The following is a 17,307-nucleotide window of genomic DNA, read 5'->3' on the forward strand; positions in this document are numbered from 1 at the left end:
GCATAGCCCTTTTTCGAGACCGTGAAGGCAGGTTTGGGTTTTTTGATCCCCACACGAGAGGACGTGATGGACTCCCTCTTCAAAATAAGGGCACAGCTGTTACAATGCTTTTTATGTGCTTGAATGACTTGATAGATACATTGATTAAGTCTTTCACAATGTCGTTTGGCAGTTGTGATTCTCCCTACGAAATGATTCCTATTAGTTTTGCATCTTTAGATGTGACTGCTGATGACCACGAGATGTTGCCATGTGCCGAGCGTCCTCACCTGTTGACGCAATTTGATGTTACTTCTGATGACCACAAGATAATGCCATGTGCAGAGTGCCCTCCCCCAATGACCCGATTTGAATGCATCAACACAAGTGGAGCAGTTGCTGACACCATGACACATTCATGTTCGAAGGAGTCTGTGCCTCATGCTGCTAAACAACTCCACGGTTTGCCGGATTACACTGATGATGTGCTTTGTCCAACAACAGGTAATCCCCTGCCAGACATATCAAAAATAAAGAAATCTAATAGGCGCAAATTCCAAAGACGCATGATGTCACAGGAAAAGATGAAAGTTGACTCTGGAGACACACATACAAAACAGGAACAAAAGCGAAAAATTAAGAACTTCAAGCAAAAACTAAAGTACAATCAAAATGAAGAGTTAAGACAACGTAAAAGACATTATATCAGAACTCGTTATCTACAAGACATAAGTTATCGTTTAAAAAAAAAGTCCTATTTTACACAACGGTACATGACCGATCAGGACTTGAAGATGAAAGCTCGTTTCCATGTTTCACATCGCTATAAATCAGATGATTGTTTTAAGATGAGACAGCGCTGCTACATAAAAAAACGTTATCTATGCGATCTTGCATTTAAAGTGAGACAGCGCTCCTATGTGACTCATCGTTATCATCATGACCCTAAATTTCGAGCACAACAGCGTTCCTATGTGACTCATCGTTATCGTCATGACCTTGACTTTCAAGCAAAACAGCGTGCCTATGTGACTCATCGTTATCGTCATGACCTTGACTTTCAAGCAAAACAGCGCGCCTATGTGACTAATCGTTATCTTCATGATCTTGAGTTTGGAGCAAAACAGCGTGCCTATGTGTCAAAACGATACCATTTTGATCCTAACTTTCAAGCAAGACAGCGCTCCTGGATCTCACAACGCTATTGTAATGATACCAAATTTCGCGCCAAGCATAAAGCAAATATGAGACAGTCGATGAAAAGAAAGTATATATTGCAGACTAATGCAATGTGCACTGCAAATAAGATCATGCAAAAATACAAAGTTATAAGTCAACAGTTAAACGTGAGAGTTGAAAGTGAAATCACAAAAGCTATTAATATTTTTCAAAGGCAAATTAAAATTGGACCCACATTTGCCTGCACTGTTTGCCACAGAGCCTTATTTGCTAACCAAGTGCGCCCTTGTCAGCATCGCTTTTTTAAGAAAAACAAACATATTGTTGGAAGTTGCCTCACAAGAGCATTTGTTCATATTTGCAATCAAGAATGTGGGCCAACATGCAAAGTACCACAGGAAAGAAAACGGGAGTGGATTTGTCACACTTGCTTTCGGCATCTCAAAAATGGCAAAATGCCTGCACTAGCGATTGCTAACAACCTCCAACTCGCTGACGTTCCAAATGAGCTTTGTGGGCTGAACATAATGGAACGGCATCTCATCTCGAAAATGATTCCGTTTGCCAAAATTATTCCGCTACCAAAAGGTCAGCAACGAGCCATTCGTGGAAATGTTGTGTGCGTTCCATCAGAAGTGCAAGAGACGGTCAATGTCTTGCCAAGACCCAGAAGTGAGTCGCAAGTGTTGCGAGTGAAACTGAAGCGTCGACTTTGCTACAAAGGTCATCAGGTATTTCAATCTGTCACTTGGCCAAACCTAATGCGTGCTCTGATTAAATTGAAGCAGGTCCATCCACAGTACAGCGACATAATCATTTGTGACGACCCTGACATTTGTGATCCAACCCTCACCGATGATGAAGGTAGCTCTTCTGAAGATGAAATGAATATGAGTGACTTCGATGAGGAAGATCTGGTCCAGATAAACCAATTTGAGAGTGATGCACTCCGCAACTCAAACACCGACAAAGACATCGGTAAGAGCGATGACCCACAGCAACAAGAACATGCCCAGAATGTGCAAGAAGGTGATGCACAGAATGGTGGCGTAATATTTGAATCATGTCTCCAACCAAACGACGTTTCTGAGGAAATTATGAGTTTCACTGAGGGAATTTACTCCGTTGCTCCTGCAGAAAGAAACAACCCGGTAAGTTTTTTCAAGACTCCCAAACTTGAGGCCATGGCTTTTCCTGTCCAATTTCCAACTGGCGAAAACACTCTCGATGAAGACCGAGAAATCAAACTCACCCCGAGCAAGTATTTTAAAACACGACTGTTTTGTGTGGATGAACGTTTTGCCAGGGATTCGAACTACCTGTTCTTTGCTCAGTTTGTGACCGAAATTTATCTGGCGACATCGAGCATCAGAATACAGCTACGCAAAGGTAAACCTTTTACGCGAGATGGCCGAAGAATCAACAATGCTATGCTCCAGGACAAAAGTGAAGTTGAAAAATTGGTACATAGCAAAGATGCTGTGCGCTTTATGATACCATTAAGGGGAACGCCAGCCTATTGGGAACGGACGACCAAAGATCTTTTTGCAATCATCAGACAACTGGGCACACCTACGTTCTTTTGCACATTCTCTGCTGCTGAAATGCGTTGGGAAGAAGTCATCACTGCCATCAAAGCACAACAAGGTGAACAGGTGATTTTTGCTGACCTTGACTGGGCCGCGAAATGCGAAATTCTCCGCAGCAATCCAGTGACAGCAATGCGCATGTTTGATAAACGTGTGGAAGCTTTGTTCAGAGACCTGCTTCTGTCTCCGGCACAACCCATTGGAAAAGTTGTTGACTACTTTTACCGATTGGAGTTTCAACATCGAGGAAGTCCTCACATTCATTGCCTCATTTGGGTTGAGGGTGCGCCTGTGTTTGAGGAGGCCTCAGATCAAGAGATCTCTGATTTTGTGTCTCGGTACATTACCGCTGAGCTGCCAGACCCAGAAAAGGAACCTGAACTGCATAAAAAAGTCACAGAAGTTCAGATGCACAGCAAATCTCACTCAAAAACGTGTGTCAAAACACCGGGTGCAAAGTGCCGTTTTGGTTTCCCCAAGCAGCCGTGCGAGAAAACGATGATCATGAGACGTGAAGAGTGTGATGGAGAAAATCAAGAAAAAGAGAAGCAGTCAAAGCCAAACGCCAAGCTTGTTCATTTGGAAAATTTGCTGAACGAACCGGAAACGGCCTCTCTGACTTTGCCGCAGCTACTGGATAAGTGCAAGCTTACAAGTGAGGAGTACATGGAAGGTTTGTACTCGATTGCCGCAAAGACTTCTGTGGTGCTCAAGCGAGATCCCAAAGACTGCTGGGTGAACAACTACAATCGACATCTGCTTCTTGCTTGGGATGCAAATATGGACATTCAGTACATTCTGAACGCTTATTCCTGCATTACCTACATCTGCAGCTACATCAGCAAAGCCGAACACGGTCTGAGTCAATACTTGAAATCGGTGATTGAAAACTCTCGCTGTGAAAATGTCAACGAGAACGACGAAATGAAACAAATCATGCAAGCGTATTCCAAGAAAAGAGAGGTCAGTGCCCAAGAATGCGTCGCACGCGTATGTGGTCTCCATATGAAACAAGCGTCCCGCAGTGTGGTATTTGTACAAACGAGTGACAATGCGCTGAAAATGAGTTATCCTCTCTCACAACTTGAGGGTAAAACGCAGGAGTCTGTGGACGTGTGGATGACTGGTTTACCAGAAAAATATAAATGCAGACCTCAGACGGAGGAGTTTGAAGCAATGTGCATGGCCGATTTTGCATCTACTTGCAGAATTGTATATGGCAAGCAAGCGAAAGGCAAAAATGTTTTCGCCCTGCTGAACGACATGGGGTATGTCCAGAAAAGAACAGGAAAACACGCTGTCATCAAATACTGTAAATTTTCGCAGGAGAAAAATCCAGAGGAATTTTTTTGTGCTTTGCTCAAGCTGTACCTGCCTCATCGTGCTGACTGCCAGTTGAAATCTAGACACTATCCTACATACCGGTTGTTTCATGATCATGCCTTTGTACAGTTGCCGGCTGCTGAGCATCCAGAAGCTGTTATGCAAATTGTCAACAGGAATAAAGAAAGGTATGAGAAGCACAGCAAAGAAGTGGACAGTGCCATCCGAGAGGTAGAGGAAAGTGGAATTGTCTTAAATGAATGGTGTCAATTAGCACCGGAAAGTGAACTACAACGACTAGAATGCATTGAAGAAATGAATGCAAGAGATGATCCTGGTGACACTGTTGAAAATGTTCCAGACTATAATGTCAGCTCTGAGGCAACAGAAATGTCGGTTGTGACAGAAGCTGCTCGGGTAGATCCCGCTGTATTGCGCAATATGTATCAGAACCTTAATCGGATGCAAGCGTGTGCATTCTACATGGTCAGAGAATGGTGCATACGACGTGTGTGTGGCTTAAAACCCCAGCAGTTCTTTTATTATGTCAATGGTGGTGCAGGAACTGGTAAGTCGCATTTGATCAAATGTATTCATGCAGAAGCTTCAAAAATACTGCAAAGACTTCCACGACTTGCTGAGGAAGCAGACATATCCAAACAGACGGTTATTCTTGCAGCCTTCACTGGCACTGCAGCCTTCAACATTTCTGGCACAACTTTGCATCGTCTACTTAAACTACCAAGAAGCCTCAAACCACCATATCATGGCCTCGGCAACAAACTGGACGAAGTCAGAGCGGAGCTCTCGCTTGCTGAAATTCTCATAATCGATGAGATTTCCATGGTGTCCAAAAACCTCTTTGCGTATGTCGATGCCAGATTCAAGCAAATCAAAGGAATCAATTTGCCGTTTGGTGGAATGTCCATTATTGCTGTTGGAGACTTCTATCAATTACCTCCTGTGAGACAGTCCAAACCTTTGTGTGTGTACGATCCTACCAGACTTGACCACTGGCGTGACAACTTCAAAATGATCACGCTGACTGAAATCATGAGGCAGAAGGATGACGTTCAATTTGCTGAACTGCTAAACCGGCTTCGGGTCAAAGAGAAGTCTGCTCAACTGTTAGAACTAGACAGAGCTTTGCTTGCTACAGCCTTCACCTCTCCAGAAAAATGCCCTAAGAATGTGCTGCATGTTTACGCCACCAATAAACAAGTAGATGAGCATAATTCCAAGATGTTGGATTTGCTGTGTGAGGACATTTTAACTATTAATGCAGATGACTACAAAAAAGACCAAAGAACTGGTAGAATGGCGAGACAAGCCGCCCCTGTCAAAGGAACAAAGAGTGAGTTACCAGATTCCATCAAGGTAGCAATCGGTGCTCGGGTTATGGTCACGCGCAATATTGATGTTCAAGCAGGTTTGTGCAATGGGTCATTTGCCGTAGTCGTGAAATTTGTGCATTATCCCAACGAAGCGCGTGTTCAGAAACTTGGGCTGGAACTTTGTGTGACAAAGACAAGCGTTGCTGATAAGACTGTTTACATTGATAGACAGGAGGAAAAATTGAAGAAACCTGGAGTGGTGCGTTTACAATTTCCCATTAAGCTTGCTTTCGGCTGCACAATCCACAAAGTACAAGGTATGACCACGTCAGAAGCAGCCGTGTCCCTGAAAGGTGTCTTTGAGCATGGCATGGCATACGTTGCTCTGAGCAGAGTCACATCTCTCCGTGGCCTACATATCCTGTATATGGATGAGAGAAGGATTCATGCAAACCCACAAATAACCGACGCTCTTGGTGAAATGACGGATGCTTCTTTGAACCATGTGATGCCTCTATATCACGTCATGCCCACTCTAGATCAAGCAAATAACCTGGTCATTGTCCATCATAACACAGAGGGGCTGTTTTGTCATGAGCAGGATATCAAACATCACCACGAACTACTTTTTGCTGATGTTTTGTGCTTCACAGAAACACATATGCAGGGGTCAGTTGCTACCAGAATTGCTGTCTTGGAAGGCTACACGGTCTTTCACCGGAGTCGAAATGTTTCCTATTTAAACTGTCCCGACTTGGCAACAAAACAGGGTGGTGGTGTAGCTATATGTGTAAAACATCACTTAGTGGCACAGGAAAAGAAATACATCCATGGTGTAACTGATATTGAATTTGTTGTTGTGAAACTTGAAGATCCTATCAACATGTTGATTGCCGCTGTTTACAGGCCTCCAGGACAAAGTTTGCGGTCATTTCTGCCTAACCTGCAAAGTTTGTTGCACTCTCTTGAGGTGATGGACCAACATCAGATTTTGGTATGTGGAGATTTCAATGAAGATGCACTGTCGCACTCTTACAAGCCCATTCTTGAACTGTTCATTTCAAAAGGTTACACACAACTCATCACTACTGGTACCACAGACAAAACCACATTGCTTGACCTAATATTTGTTTCTCGACCTCAGTGTGCCATTCATTCCGGTGTTCTTCAAACTTATTACAGCTATCACAATCCGGTCTTCTGTGTTATAAACACTGGAAGGTGAGTCTGAACTCATTCATACATTTCAGTTGTTGGAAATGCCTCATGGAATTACCTGAAAATGTGCATTCTTTCAGGGAGATGATATTAGGGCAATGTTGGATAATTTGTACTGCACATGCTGATGCTGCTCCTATTTCTATGCTGCAACTGTTGGCGAGGCGAATTTTTTGATTAACTTTTGCTTTTATTTTGTTTTATGCATTTAACCTTTCAAAGTATCAGTTGAATCTGATCTGAATAAAAGAATGCTGCAGTAAGCAAATATCGAGATTTTTATGCGAGATAATCATATCATAGGAGACAGATTTGAGGGAAAGCAAATGATATTTGAATCTGATCTGAATAAAAGAATGCTGCAGTAAGCAAATATTGAGATTTTTATGCGACATAATCGTGTCATATGAGACAGATTTGAGGGAAAGCAAATGATATTTGGGCTGTTAAATAAAGGGATGTTGTATAGAATTTTAAAAGATGTTTGTCCTGTCAAATCAATGGAAAAGAGTGGTGGGATCATGTACTCTTTAACATTTTCAATTATGTGTCAATTCCCAGGTGAGAAGAGAAAATAGACACGATAAACAGGTCTTGAAACATATATTATTGTACAGACAGCAAATGGTGTAATGTTACTCCACTCTACTTATAACAGGGAATTTCAGCTTTTAGCAAAAACATTTAGGCATTGACTTGCAAATTAGTGGTGTTGCAGGGAGATGATATTATGGCAGTGATGAATGAGTTTGACATGTTGCTGCTGTGCCTATTTCTTTGCTGTCTTGGTTTGTGAGACAAATCTTTTTAATGTGACAAAATTGGGTCTAGGTCGAAGATTGCTCATTTTGAAAAACATTGTTGTCTTGTGGAAACATTGCATCTCCAAAGCACTTACTTCCAGTACACCCAAAAAGTTCGATTGTCAACTTGAATCACTAAAGATTTATCCACAACCTGTCAAAAAAAAAAAGCCATGTTGCGACAGATCATGACTGAAAGAGAATGGTAGTCTATTATTTGTCAAGTAGTTGCATGAAATAATCAACAAGCACTGAATCTCTGATTTACTTGTGTGCAACCATTCAATGAAATAAGCTAATGAGAATTTTCAACACCGTTTCTTTCAGTAAAAAGTATAGAATGGTCTGAAAAAGCAAATTTGGCAACAACAACAAAAATTACAATTGGAACTTTCTGCCTGACATCAGCCTTCAATTGTGTGAACATGGGGGGGAGGAAATTGTCCTCAATTGTCAAACATAGATAGTTAACATTTAAATTATAAATAAATAATACAAATCAGTGCAAAAGGTTTGATTGACATGAAAGTGACATTTGAGTGGGTGGAGGGGAGATAGAAAGGTCAACTTGATTTTTTTTTCTTTTTATCTTTTCAGCATTTATTATGTACTTACTGAAGTATCACTTGAATCAGATCTGAATAATAAAATGCCACAGTCAGTAAGTATATCGATTGAGAATTTAATCTAACATAAACATGTCTTAGGAGAGATTTGTCTAATGGGAAAGAGCATACATTTTGCAATGAGATGGTATAAAATCTGAAGTGAAGGTGGATTAGCATGTGTAAAAGTTGGTAAGTGGACGTAGAGCTTTGCAGGAAGTGAGCGACAGAGAGAGGGAAGCATTACTGAAAAGAATTTTTAAAGTTGGTGGAGGGTCAATTCAAAGAGAAGAGTGGTGGAATAATTACTATTTTGTTAACTTGTCAATCATGTACCGATCATCACGAGGTGACAACAGAAAACAGATTATGTAAGTAGTTCAAGATGAAATAACTAATAATGTGAAGGCAGTAAATGGTGTAATGTTACTCCACTACTTTTAACAGGGTTGCTGTTCTGGAGAAATTGTCCATCTCATAATGGAGAACAAAGTGCAGTATTTGTCCACTGGTGGTGGTAAACATATGCCATGGAACACAGGCTTTGAAACCGGTGTGGCACCCAAAGAAGGTCCCGTCATTTTTGCCTCGCTGTGACAAGGTACGTAAGTAGGTAGGACACGAGCGTGACATAGGGCTGCACAATTATAGCCAAAATAATAATCACGATTATTCATGATCACACATGTCTATGTATTGCTTTCCCCCCCTTTTTTTTTAATACAAGCAGCAGAAAAACAAGTCTTCGAAGCTTGAAACTTACAGAAAAGTACAATAAATATAGTAAATAAATAAAATTTTCAGGTATGACATGGCAAAAAACTTAGAACCTTAGAGCCTTAGAGCCTACTTAGAACCAATCACGTTTACTTTTACGCAAATTTTAATTAACGGTCAAAATGTCATTTTCCAATCCTTCAAAACGGATTTATACAAATTTTTTTATCAAATTTTTACCAATTTTTTCATATTGTGTGTCAATTGACAGCAAGCTTTGTATATATTACGAATCAGGTGAGAAACTCGCCATTTCACACTGATACATAATGTATTAGGGTGAGTAAAGCAAAGGCTTTTGTTATGCAAACGTGTGAAACATTCTGCTTAATTGTTGCAACCAATATGTGCTTGCAATTAAAATTTCATTAATTGTGCAGCCCTAGCATGACACACCATGTCATGCCATTTTATAACCTCAAATTGCTCCAAATGCTGTATCATCAGTAGATAGATGATTAGTTTCTTAAACAAGCGCTTTATAATTGAAAGTCTTTTTACATTTACATACCCCAGGGTGGCAGCCAAGCAGTAGGTCCCGTTGTTCTTGTGGAACAGTGAAGTGAACCCTAACACCCTCTATAATTCCATGTATGCAAGTATTTATCAGCTGTTTGTTCCAACCACCACCTTGTTCCATTTCATCAGTTTTATTAATTGTAAACCTGTCTTTTTCACATGTTGGCCGTGGCTGCAGTAACTCTGTTTGGCCAGAGAAAACCAGATGGAAGCTCAGCAACCAAATCTGGATGCTACTTGTTCCTGCTTGCCCAATGAAGAGCTTGATGACATTTACTGTATAAAAAGTCCATGACATGTTCTCTTCACGATCAAGTCTGTTTTCTGTTCTTTTCAAGCCACTTTGAATGGTGTTTTGCTTCTATTTTAACAGATTTTTTTGTTCAAGTTAAAGTGCCATTTGTAATTGAAGCAAAACGCTTATGACAGACTGCCTGACTTCAAAAGCAGGGTGGCAGCCAACCACAACTTCTCTTCACTCTTGTATACATGGTCATGAACTTTGTCAGTTAAAATTACCAAAGCTTTGCTTACTTTTTTGTGTGTGTAGATCTACATTGTCCACATGTTGCACGTGGTTCCGCATGTTCTGCATTGGACCAAAGAGCAGCAGGGAGCTCGCCGCCGTGGGACAATGTTTCAAGGTCGTTCTCCTTGGCTTCAAATCATGTATGTCTTCTGTTCTCTTCAGAGCATTTTCCAACCATTGAAAGTAATCAACAAATTCCCTCATCTGAACTGGACTGTTTTTCTAAACCAACTAAACATTTAATTATACTCCCTTCTCTTTACATTTAACAGGTTCTATTTTTCTGGAGAAACAGCAGTTCATCCTAGAATGCTGTGCAGACTTGCGCTATGTGACTGTACAGGTTTCAAGGTGGAACACCTTCACTGAGTTGCTTCTGATGGACCCACCGGCCCAGATTGTGGAGGAGGTTCTTACCTGATAATGTCTTTTGTTATCACGATATCTTCGCAATGGACACTTACTGCTTACAATATCACAGTGTGTTCTTTTGGCACTCTGCATCTATTCCACCCTGTTGAGCCTAGAAGGGGGCTGCTCCCAGTTGTGGTCCCTTCTGAAGGTTTCTTTTTTTCCCCAGCTGGGGTTTTTGAGTTTTTCCTTCCTCTTCTGGGAGCTTTAGACTGCATACATATTTGCTTATCTGTAATATTCTGTTGTGATGCTCTCTTAATTTTTCGTCACCTGAAGCCCTTTCAGATTACAGTAATTCAGGGCTGTATGAATAAACTTGGCTACTGCCCATGGATACTTTGTGGGAAATTAATGTGTTTGTATCAGAAACAGATTTCTCGACATGAATTTTCCACATGACATATTAGAGCTTTGAATAAGAGAAAAATAACTCAGAATTTTTTTTTCTCTCCTGCACATTTTGGAGGTAATTGCAGTTATAGTGAAAGAAATACACATTCCATGTTTTTCCAAATTTTGTAACTGCTTTTAAAGTAATAATACCTAAGTTATTTATGATTTTTTTTCTTTCAACCACTTAAATTGTTCAGTAGCATCAGTTCTATCCATTCATATGTAGTTGTAATCCAATGTTTTTACCAGGGCAAAAAAATATGTGAATTTGAAAATAAGGGTTGCATCATAAACATACAGTATATAGTTCTCTATTTGAATATTCCTTATAACAGAGTTTTAATAAGAAAATAACTCAAACTTCAACATGTACATATTTGGGGGTTAATCGCAGGCATAGTGAAAAACATTCCATGTTTTCTTAATTTTATGTTTTGTAAATTGCTGTGTCGATTATGACACCGCGCACTCTTCGTTACGACTTTGTTGCGCTTAATTCAATGATCACTAGATGTCCTCAAAACTGTCATTGAGGCCCCAAGCACTGAACCAACTTTTTTTTTAAGCGCTGAACCAACGCTATTGAATAGATAGCATTAACTGACGTCACAATACCTCAAATGCGTGACTGAACTCCCAAATGCTTAACGGGATTCACAAAGGTGCAACAGAAATTGACAAATGCGCAACAAAAATCATAAATGCATAACGAGAGACACAAATGTGCAACAGAAATCTACAAAAGCACAAAAAAATCCACAAATGCACTGCTGCATCAGAAATGTGTCATGAAAGTCAAAATGTCAACGTTGATTTGTATACGTAAACTCATAGTTGAATGCTTACATCTGTAAATTTTGCCTGTAATTTGGACAATGTAGGAGCACTTGGCCTCTTGGATTGTTACATGTGACTTTGTCTTCAGTCCACGGAAATAGTCACACACAACAACTACAGCGTTGAGGAAACCGACAACGTGACGATGGTGGTGGAGGGGGTCAAGGACATTGACGTTGAGACCCTGGCAGCTGAGCAGCGCTCCTGCTCATCTTGGTGAAGGCTCAAATCCTCCTCAGTCAGAAAAATAAATGCCAAAAACGGTACAACAGTGTCTTTTTGATCACGTCTGCATCTCTATAGGGCTGGTCCTAAGATGTACAGGCTGCTGTACATTTATAACTTTTTTGCTGTTTATAACTTAGGTCAAAATTGCACAAAAAAATGGTAGATATTTAGATCCAAAACATATATGTTAAATATAGCTATTGCTCCTGAAAATATAGATGATTATCCCCGCATTTTGTCATTTTTGTCAATCTGTCATAAAATCTGAGGAATTTATAGCCATTTTAAGTTTTCCTATACCGATGAAAAAAAATTATTAATCAGGCATTTATTCGGGAACGACTGAATTTTTTGTTGCCGCTGCTCATGGAGATTCCTATTTGCCTAAGGTAGGTGCCTGCTTTGGTTTTAGGTCGGTAGCTTTGGTTTTGAAAATAATTAAATTTTAAGTTTCTCAAAATTGGCCCTGTTTCCCATCAACTAATAGTCACTAGCTAATAGTCTGTGGTTCATGCTAAGTTAGTTCACGCTATTCCTTGTGTCAAGACAAACATTTAAATATGATATGATTAAGATGCAAGTCACAGACTTGTGAACTGGACTGAGACACTTTTAATCCTTTAAAGAGTTAAATGTATCACGTTAATGAATTCTTACAATTATATAACAGCTGTAGTAAATATGTAAATCAAGTGTAATATGGAATGTAAATGTGTGTATAATTATTAGTAAAATTTCAAGTCAAAGTTCAAAGACACAGTTTGGCATCTAATGCAGCAAAGCATCTCAGACTGGCAAAGGAGAATAATTGTAGACAGCTTCCTTCCATATAATTAACATTCCAAATGATACTCTCGTTGGCTAATATTCACCTTAATAAATCTATTCCAATTTCAGCTGGGTCATTACAATTTGCCACATTATCGTACAGTATTTGTCTTGAACTAAAATTGTATTTTTTTTTAAGTTGGTTGCCCATATGAGCTGTTGCCAGGAAATAACCACTCACAACAAATTCCTGCCATCGTGAAATTGAGAACATGCAGAGATGTTTGCAATTGGCAGTGGACGGGATTGCATCTTTTTTCCCTCCTATTCTCAATTTGATTAAAACCAAATCATCTCTGCTTGGACGACGGATAGCCATACACGCAGCTACCTTTTTTCTCTCGCATCAGGCTAAGCTAGCTTTCTCTGCATACACATCAACTGTAGGACCTACGTGTCCTGTGATTGGATAAAACCTCCCGCCGCCTGCCTTGAGGATTGGGAATACATTTTTTAAAATCTCAGTTCGCACTGACCTGACGAGCGAGGTAAGCACGCTGCTTATTTCCCCGAATTTTCGGCAAAAACTTACACTTTTCCAATAATATTGTGAATCATGAATGTTTCGGTATTTCAAAGTGAATTTACCTCGGTGAAATTTATGTGGCCAACCGTTTGCGAATTTGGTATTTCCCAAAATGTACATAAGTGACACGAAATTCGAAATTATTCAGAAATAAAGCATGGCCGAACACTTCAAAATGTCTATTATTTGCTTTTTTCGCTTAACATTGTTTTAAATTCTGATAACGTCGTTCGAATTCGGTGTAGAAAATAATCTGTACCATCGGCGGAGGAACAATAGCCTAGCATTCTAAAACGTGTTTCATGTAAAACATACAACTTGTTAATCATTGGAAATCCCCATTCATTTTATCTTCCCCACGCTCAAATACGTTATTATTTCTCGTCCGCCCCCCTTTTCTCGTTCCAATGGTGGGACTATATTACAAGTACAGTGGGTGCGCATTCACCATACAGTATACGTCCGCCGAGAATTGCCTTAAAAGGGCCATACGCTTGGTTGTGTATTTCGCCTGACCAAGTGAAAGCCGTACATGGGGCATGAGATATCAACTTCTCGTTTCTACTATAGCAACGAATACTAAATGGACTTCAAACTTTTCCGTCGATTAGTGACTTTTTTAGGGGGGTGGGGGTGGGGTCGTAAATATATAATGCTAGTCAATTACATTTACGTCTGGTTGTCGCTTCTCGTCACAATAAAACAATCCTGAGAGCTAAAATACGTTGGAGACTTTTATTCTGTAAGCCTCGCAAGGAAATGTCAATCGAATGTCCTTAACGCATCTTCACTCACAATGCACTTGATTGGCAGGTGGAAGCTTCCGGTAGCGCACACATTTGCCACATGCTGCATTAAGCTAGCTCGGCTACTGACTATTGCTTTTTGACGCTCATCACTGACACCTGGTGGCACTTACAAATAATGGCGCTCAACTTCATCTATTGACTCATCTTGCATTTTATATTACGATGTCATTAATTATTTAATCTATTATGTTTTAATTGTACATGGTACACTTTTAACTTTATCTAATTTTAAAACGAATAGCTGCCTTTAAAATATAGTCCAAGATAATATTAAACTAACGTTTGAAAAAGAAGACTCCCTTGCTGCTTAAATCAGTGTTTTGTTGTCATCCGCTAAACTGGAAGCTGTGCTTCACCTCATGACTAAATTTCACATGCATATCCTAGCTTCTGTAGGACTTTATACAGTTTTGTCAAATCGTTTTGAACATTTAGAATATATCACATGAAAAAAAAACATGTCCATAATAGTATTTGCTTCTTTTTCAGAATGGCAGGAACTGTACTCTGCGCAAAAGTGGTCGCAGAACTTGAGACACTAAAAGCAAGAAGATGGTCATTACATCCAGATGACACTGTGGAGATGCACGGACACTACATAAATAAAACAGTTGCCCTCTGTGATGGGGTTGACACATTTAAAATGGTGCTCTTCCCTGAACTTGCATCCCAAGTCACAGAGGGCAACAGTTTTGTTTTTGTAAATTACGGTGTGGACGCTAAAAACAAAAAATCACTCCTCAGCAGAAGGGCCACTCGAATCTATGTCGGGGCTCAGATTCACGTCTCACTGGAAATGGAGGCTGAAGCTAGAGACCTCATTCTTCCGCAATCTCTGCCGTCGACCATAGCTGACGTCAGACTGCAGTTGCCTGAGGGCTTGGTCACATTGGATGGCCAAATAATAAATGTAAGTTTATTGAGTCCCAAACATGTAAACACTCACACACATCGATGTACATACGCTAACCACAGGTCTCCAGCCAGAATTTCTTTTGTTTCTTACGTGGAGCAAAGTAACCACTAACCAGGAATTTTAGGAGTGAAACTGACATCTACACTGACTTGTGAAGTAAATATTCACATATCCAATCAGTTGATGAAAGTGTGTCAGATGAAAAGATATTTGTGTTGATTGAAAATGTATTCAAGAATACAAAATGAAATTCTACAAATTAATTGGCTATACAGAACATACAGTATGTGACTGTATTTACCTTTAGTTGCAACTACTCATATTTTGATATGCTATGACCATGTGGCACCCTACATACACACGCTTACACACAATAACAATTACACAATAACATTTGTGTTCCAATACAATAGTTGCATTTTCTTGCAATATTGTCATTGCTGATGTTGAATGATTTGTCTGCCATCACAGCTGAATAAATCATGTAACTTAGTCATTTTCTATTTACAAAATGATTGATTAAATTGGATGGGACTTTTCTTCATTCAGTAATTGACCAGGAAGGACATTAATATATATGAATTTTTATGATTACTACTTTGCGGGTTAGTAAAGATTCAAAGAAATGTTATTGTCACATGCATTGTACTATACCTCACAGTGAAATTCTTCTTCTGTTCGCATCCCGAGCAGACGATGTTCCATAATCGGGCAAATAATAATTAAATAGGAATACAGTCCTGAGGTCGCAGTGTTGTAAATCCCCCACTGTGTTGAACACGGCGTCTCGCTGTGCACTTTTTATCACAAGGATACTAAAACATATCTTTCCCCAAACTCAGCTTCCAGGCTCTCTTTATTGTATGACACATTCCGCACACACACACACACACACACACACAGTTATAATTATGACTTATGTTTCTTTGGTCTGCCTTAGATGCGTGCAATTCGCATGGTACGCAAAGGTGCCGATGCCGTGCCATTGCGCATCATTTCCATTGAAAAAGTATGTACCTTGTTTATGATCTTCCTGTTATTGCACTTCACAAATGCATCGTGAGCAAATGTGCATCTTTAAACTGTTGCAGGATGAAGACGCGGTAAAAGTGGCGATTTGGAGGGAGGCCAACCTAAAAAAACTGAGCAAGGGCACAAGATATCGATTTACACACCTGAGTGCCCTTTTAAATGAATATGGCCTCACCCTCAACACAACCCAACTGACAGAAATTGAGGTGAGTAAATAAATGGTTCATTGTCAGTGGTACTCAGAAGGCTGTGGCCGATTTGTGGTCTCTGTCTTCAAGATATATGTGCAGTATTAAATCATCTACAAAGGCCGTAATTCCCATAATTTGAATTTGAGGCATTAAAATGTTTTTTTTTTTTTTTTTATCTCCTGCTTCGTTTCTATTGTCATCATCCTCTTACTTCTTGCTTTACTGCCACTTGCAATTTTAGAAGCCATTTCTCACAGATAGTTTGCGAAGTGTTCACAACACACTGACCAGCTGTGCCATCAAGCTAGATGAAGGCGTTCGGCCAATAGCATATCGGCATTTCTGTGATTGACGTGACGCCGGCCAATAGCATATCCGCATCTCCGTGACTGAGACCGTGACTCCGACCTTAATCGACCAATAGCATATCGGCATCTCCGTGACTGAGACCGTGATTGTGACCTTAATCGACCAATAGCATATCGGCATCTCGGTGACTGAGACCGTGACTGTGACCTTATAAGACCAATAGCATATCGGCGTTTCCGTGACGTGAGAATAGTTATTTTTGTTGACGCAGCAAAGCGAAAAAAATAGTGCGGACACACTGACCGGCATGTTGGCTTGTTTGTAAGTCGAAAGGTTTGTGCTTAAGACGGGGACAAAAAAAGCCGCGGTCCACGTTCGTAAAATGAAAAGTTCGTAAAACAGGGAGTTTGTAAACCGGGGGCTCACTGTATATATATTTACATGTATAAAGCGTCGTTGTCATTTGTTTTAAGATTTATATATTATTATTATTAATATTATTATTACAACATACCCAACTATCGTTTTATTTTACATTGCCCGATCGTGTGACTTCAGTCTCTCATCAGTAATTGATTCTTGTATTGTTTCATAAAAGAAGATTCTCTTTTGTGTTAAAAATTCAAAGATTGTTAGTCTGATGACATATACTTTGGTTGTTTTACATTTATCATACTTGATTTCATCATTTCACTCAACAGGTTTGTGAGTCAACACTAAAGGTCACAATTATTGGGATGGACCTGAGAGACGACCCAGTGGAAGTGGTCCTGCCTTCTGGGAAGACCCTAGAAATTCCCAAACACATCTGGGAATCTACATTTGAAGAGCCGCCAGAAATCCCCTCCAATGGCTTAAATTTAAGTTTTGTTTATGGTACAGTGGGGACCATCACACAGGTGATGAGGGAGTGATTTGTTTCTTTTTTATATGTTTGGTTAAAAAGAAAAAAAAATACGCAAGTGGAAA

At 39.9% G+C, this 17,307-nt stretch overlaps 3 protein-coding genes across 7 annotated transcripts in view; 2 read left to right on the plus strand and 1 right to left on the minus strand.

Annotated features, from left to right (window-relative positions):
• pebp4 (phosphatidylethanolamine binding protein 4) overlaps window positions 1-17,307 on the minus strand; it is a 116,891-nt gene that overhangs the window by 60,599 nt on the left and 38,985 nt on the right. The gene's annotated exons all lie outside the window — the stretch shown is intronic.
• Window positions 2,143-10,567, plus strand: LOC148429401 (uncharacterized). Of its 5 annotated transcripts, XM_088420502.1 has the most exons (6): window positions 2,143-6,625; window positions 8,478-8,631; window positions 9,324-9,398; window positions 9,505-9,604; window positions 9,877-10,038; window positions 10,128-10,567. In XM_088420502.1, the coding sequence occupies exons 1-2, from the start codon at window positions 2,256-2,258 to the stop codon at window positions 8,509-8,511; spliced, it is 4,404 nt and encodes a 1,467-aa protein (XP_088276628.1). In that variant the 5' UTR covers window positions 2,143-2,255; the 3' UTR covers window positions 8,512-8,631; window positions 9,324-9,398; window positions 9,505-9,604; window positions 9,877-10,038; window positions 10,128-10,567. The 5 variants fall into 5 exon arrangements, with proteins under 5 accessions (XP_088276628.1, XP_088276652.1, XP_088276635.1 ...); XM_088420526.1 differs by lacking the exons at window positions 9,877-10,038; window positions 10,128-10,567 and having other exon boundaries at window positions 2,143-6,398; window positions 6,472-6,625; window positions 9,505-9,867; XM_088420509.1 differs by lacking the exons at window positions 9,877-10,038; window positions 10,128-10,567 and having other exon boundaries at window positions 2,143-6,398; window positions 6,549-6,625; window positions 9,505-9,867.
• Window positions 13,708-17,296, plus strand: LOC148429402 (uncharacterized). Its single transcript, XM_088423818.1, has 4 exons — window positions 13,708-14,800; window positions 15,747-15,815; window positions 15,898-16,044; window positions 17,040-17,296. The coding sequence occupies exons 1-4, from the start codon at window positions 14,336-14,338 to the stop codon at window positions 17,250-17,252; spliced, it is 894 nt and encodes a 297-aa protein (XP_088279944.1). The 5' UTR covers window positions 13,708-14,335; the 3' UTR covers window positions 17,253-17,296.

Source organism: Hippichthys cyanospilos, chromosome 1, assembly GCF_059441005.1.
Source record: "Hippichthys cyanospilos isolate Australia breed blue-spotted pipefish chromosome 1, RoL_Hcya_1.0, whole genome shotgun sequence".
Lineage (NCBI taxonomy): Eukaryota > Metazoa > Chordata > Actinopteri > Syngnathiformes > Syngnathidae > Hippichthys > Hippichthys cyanospilos.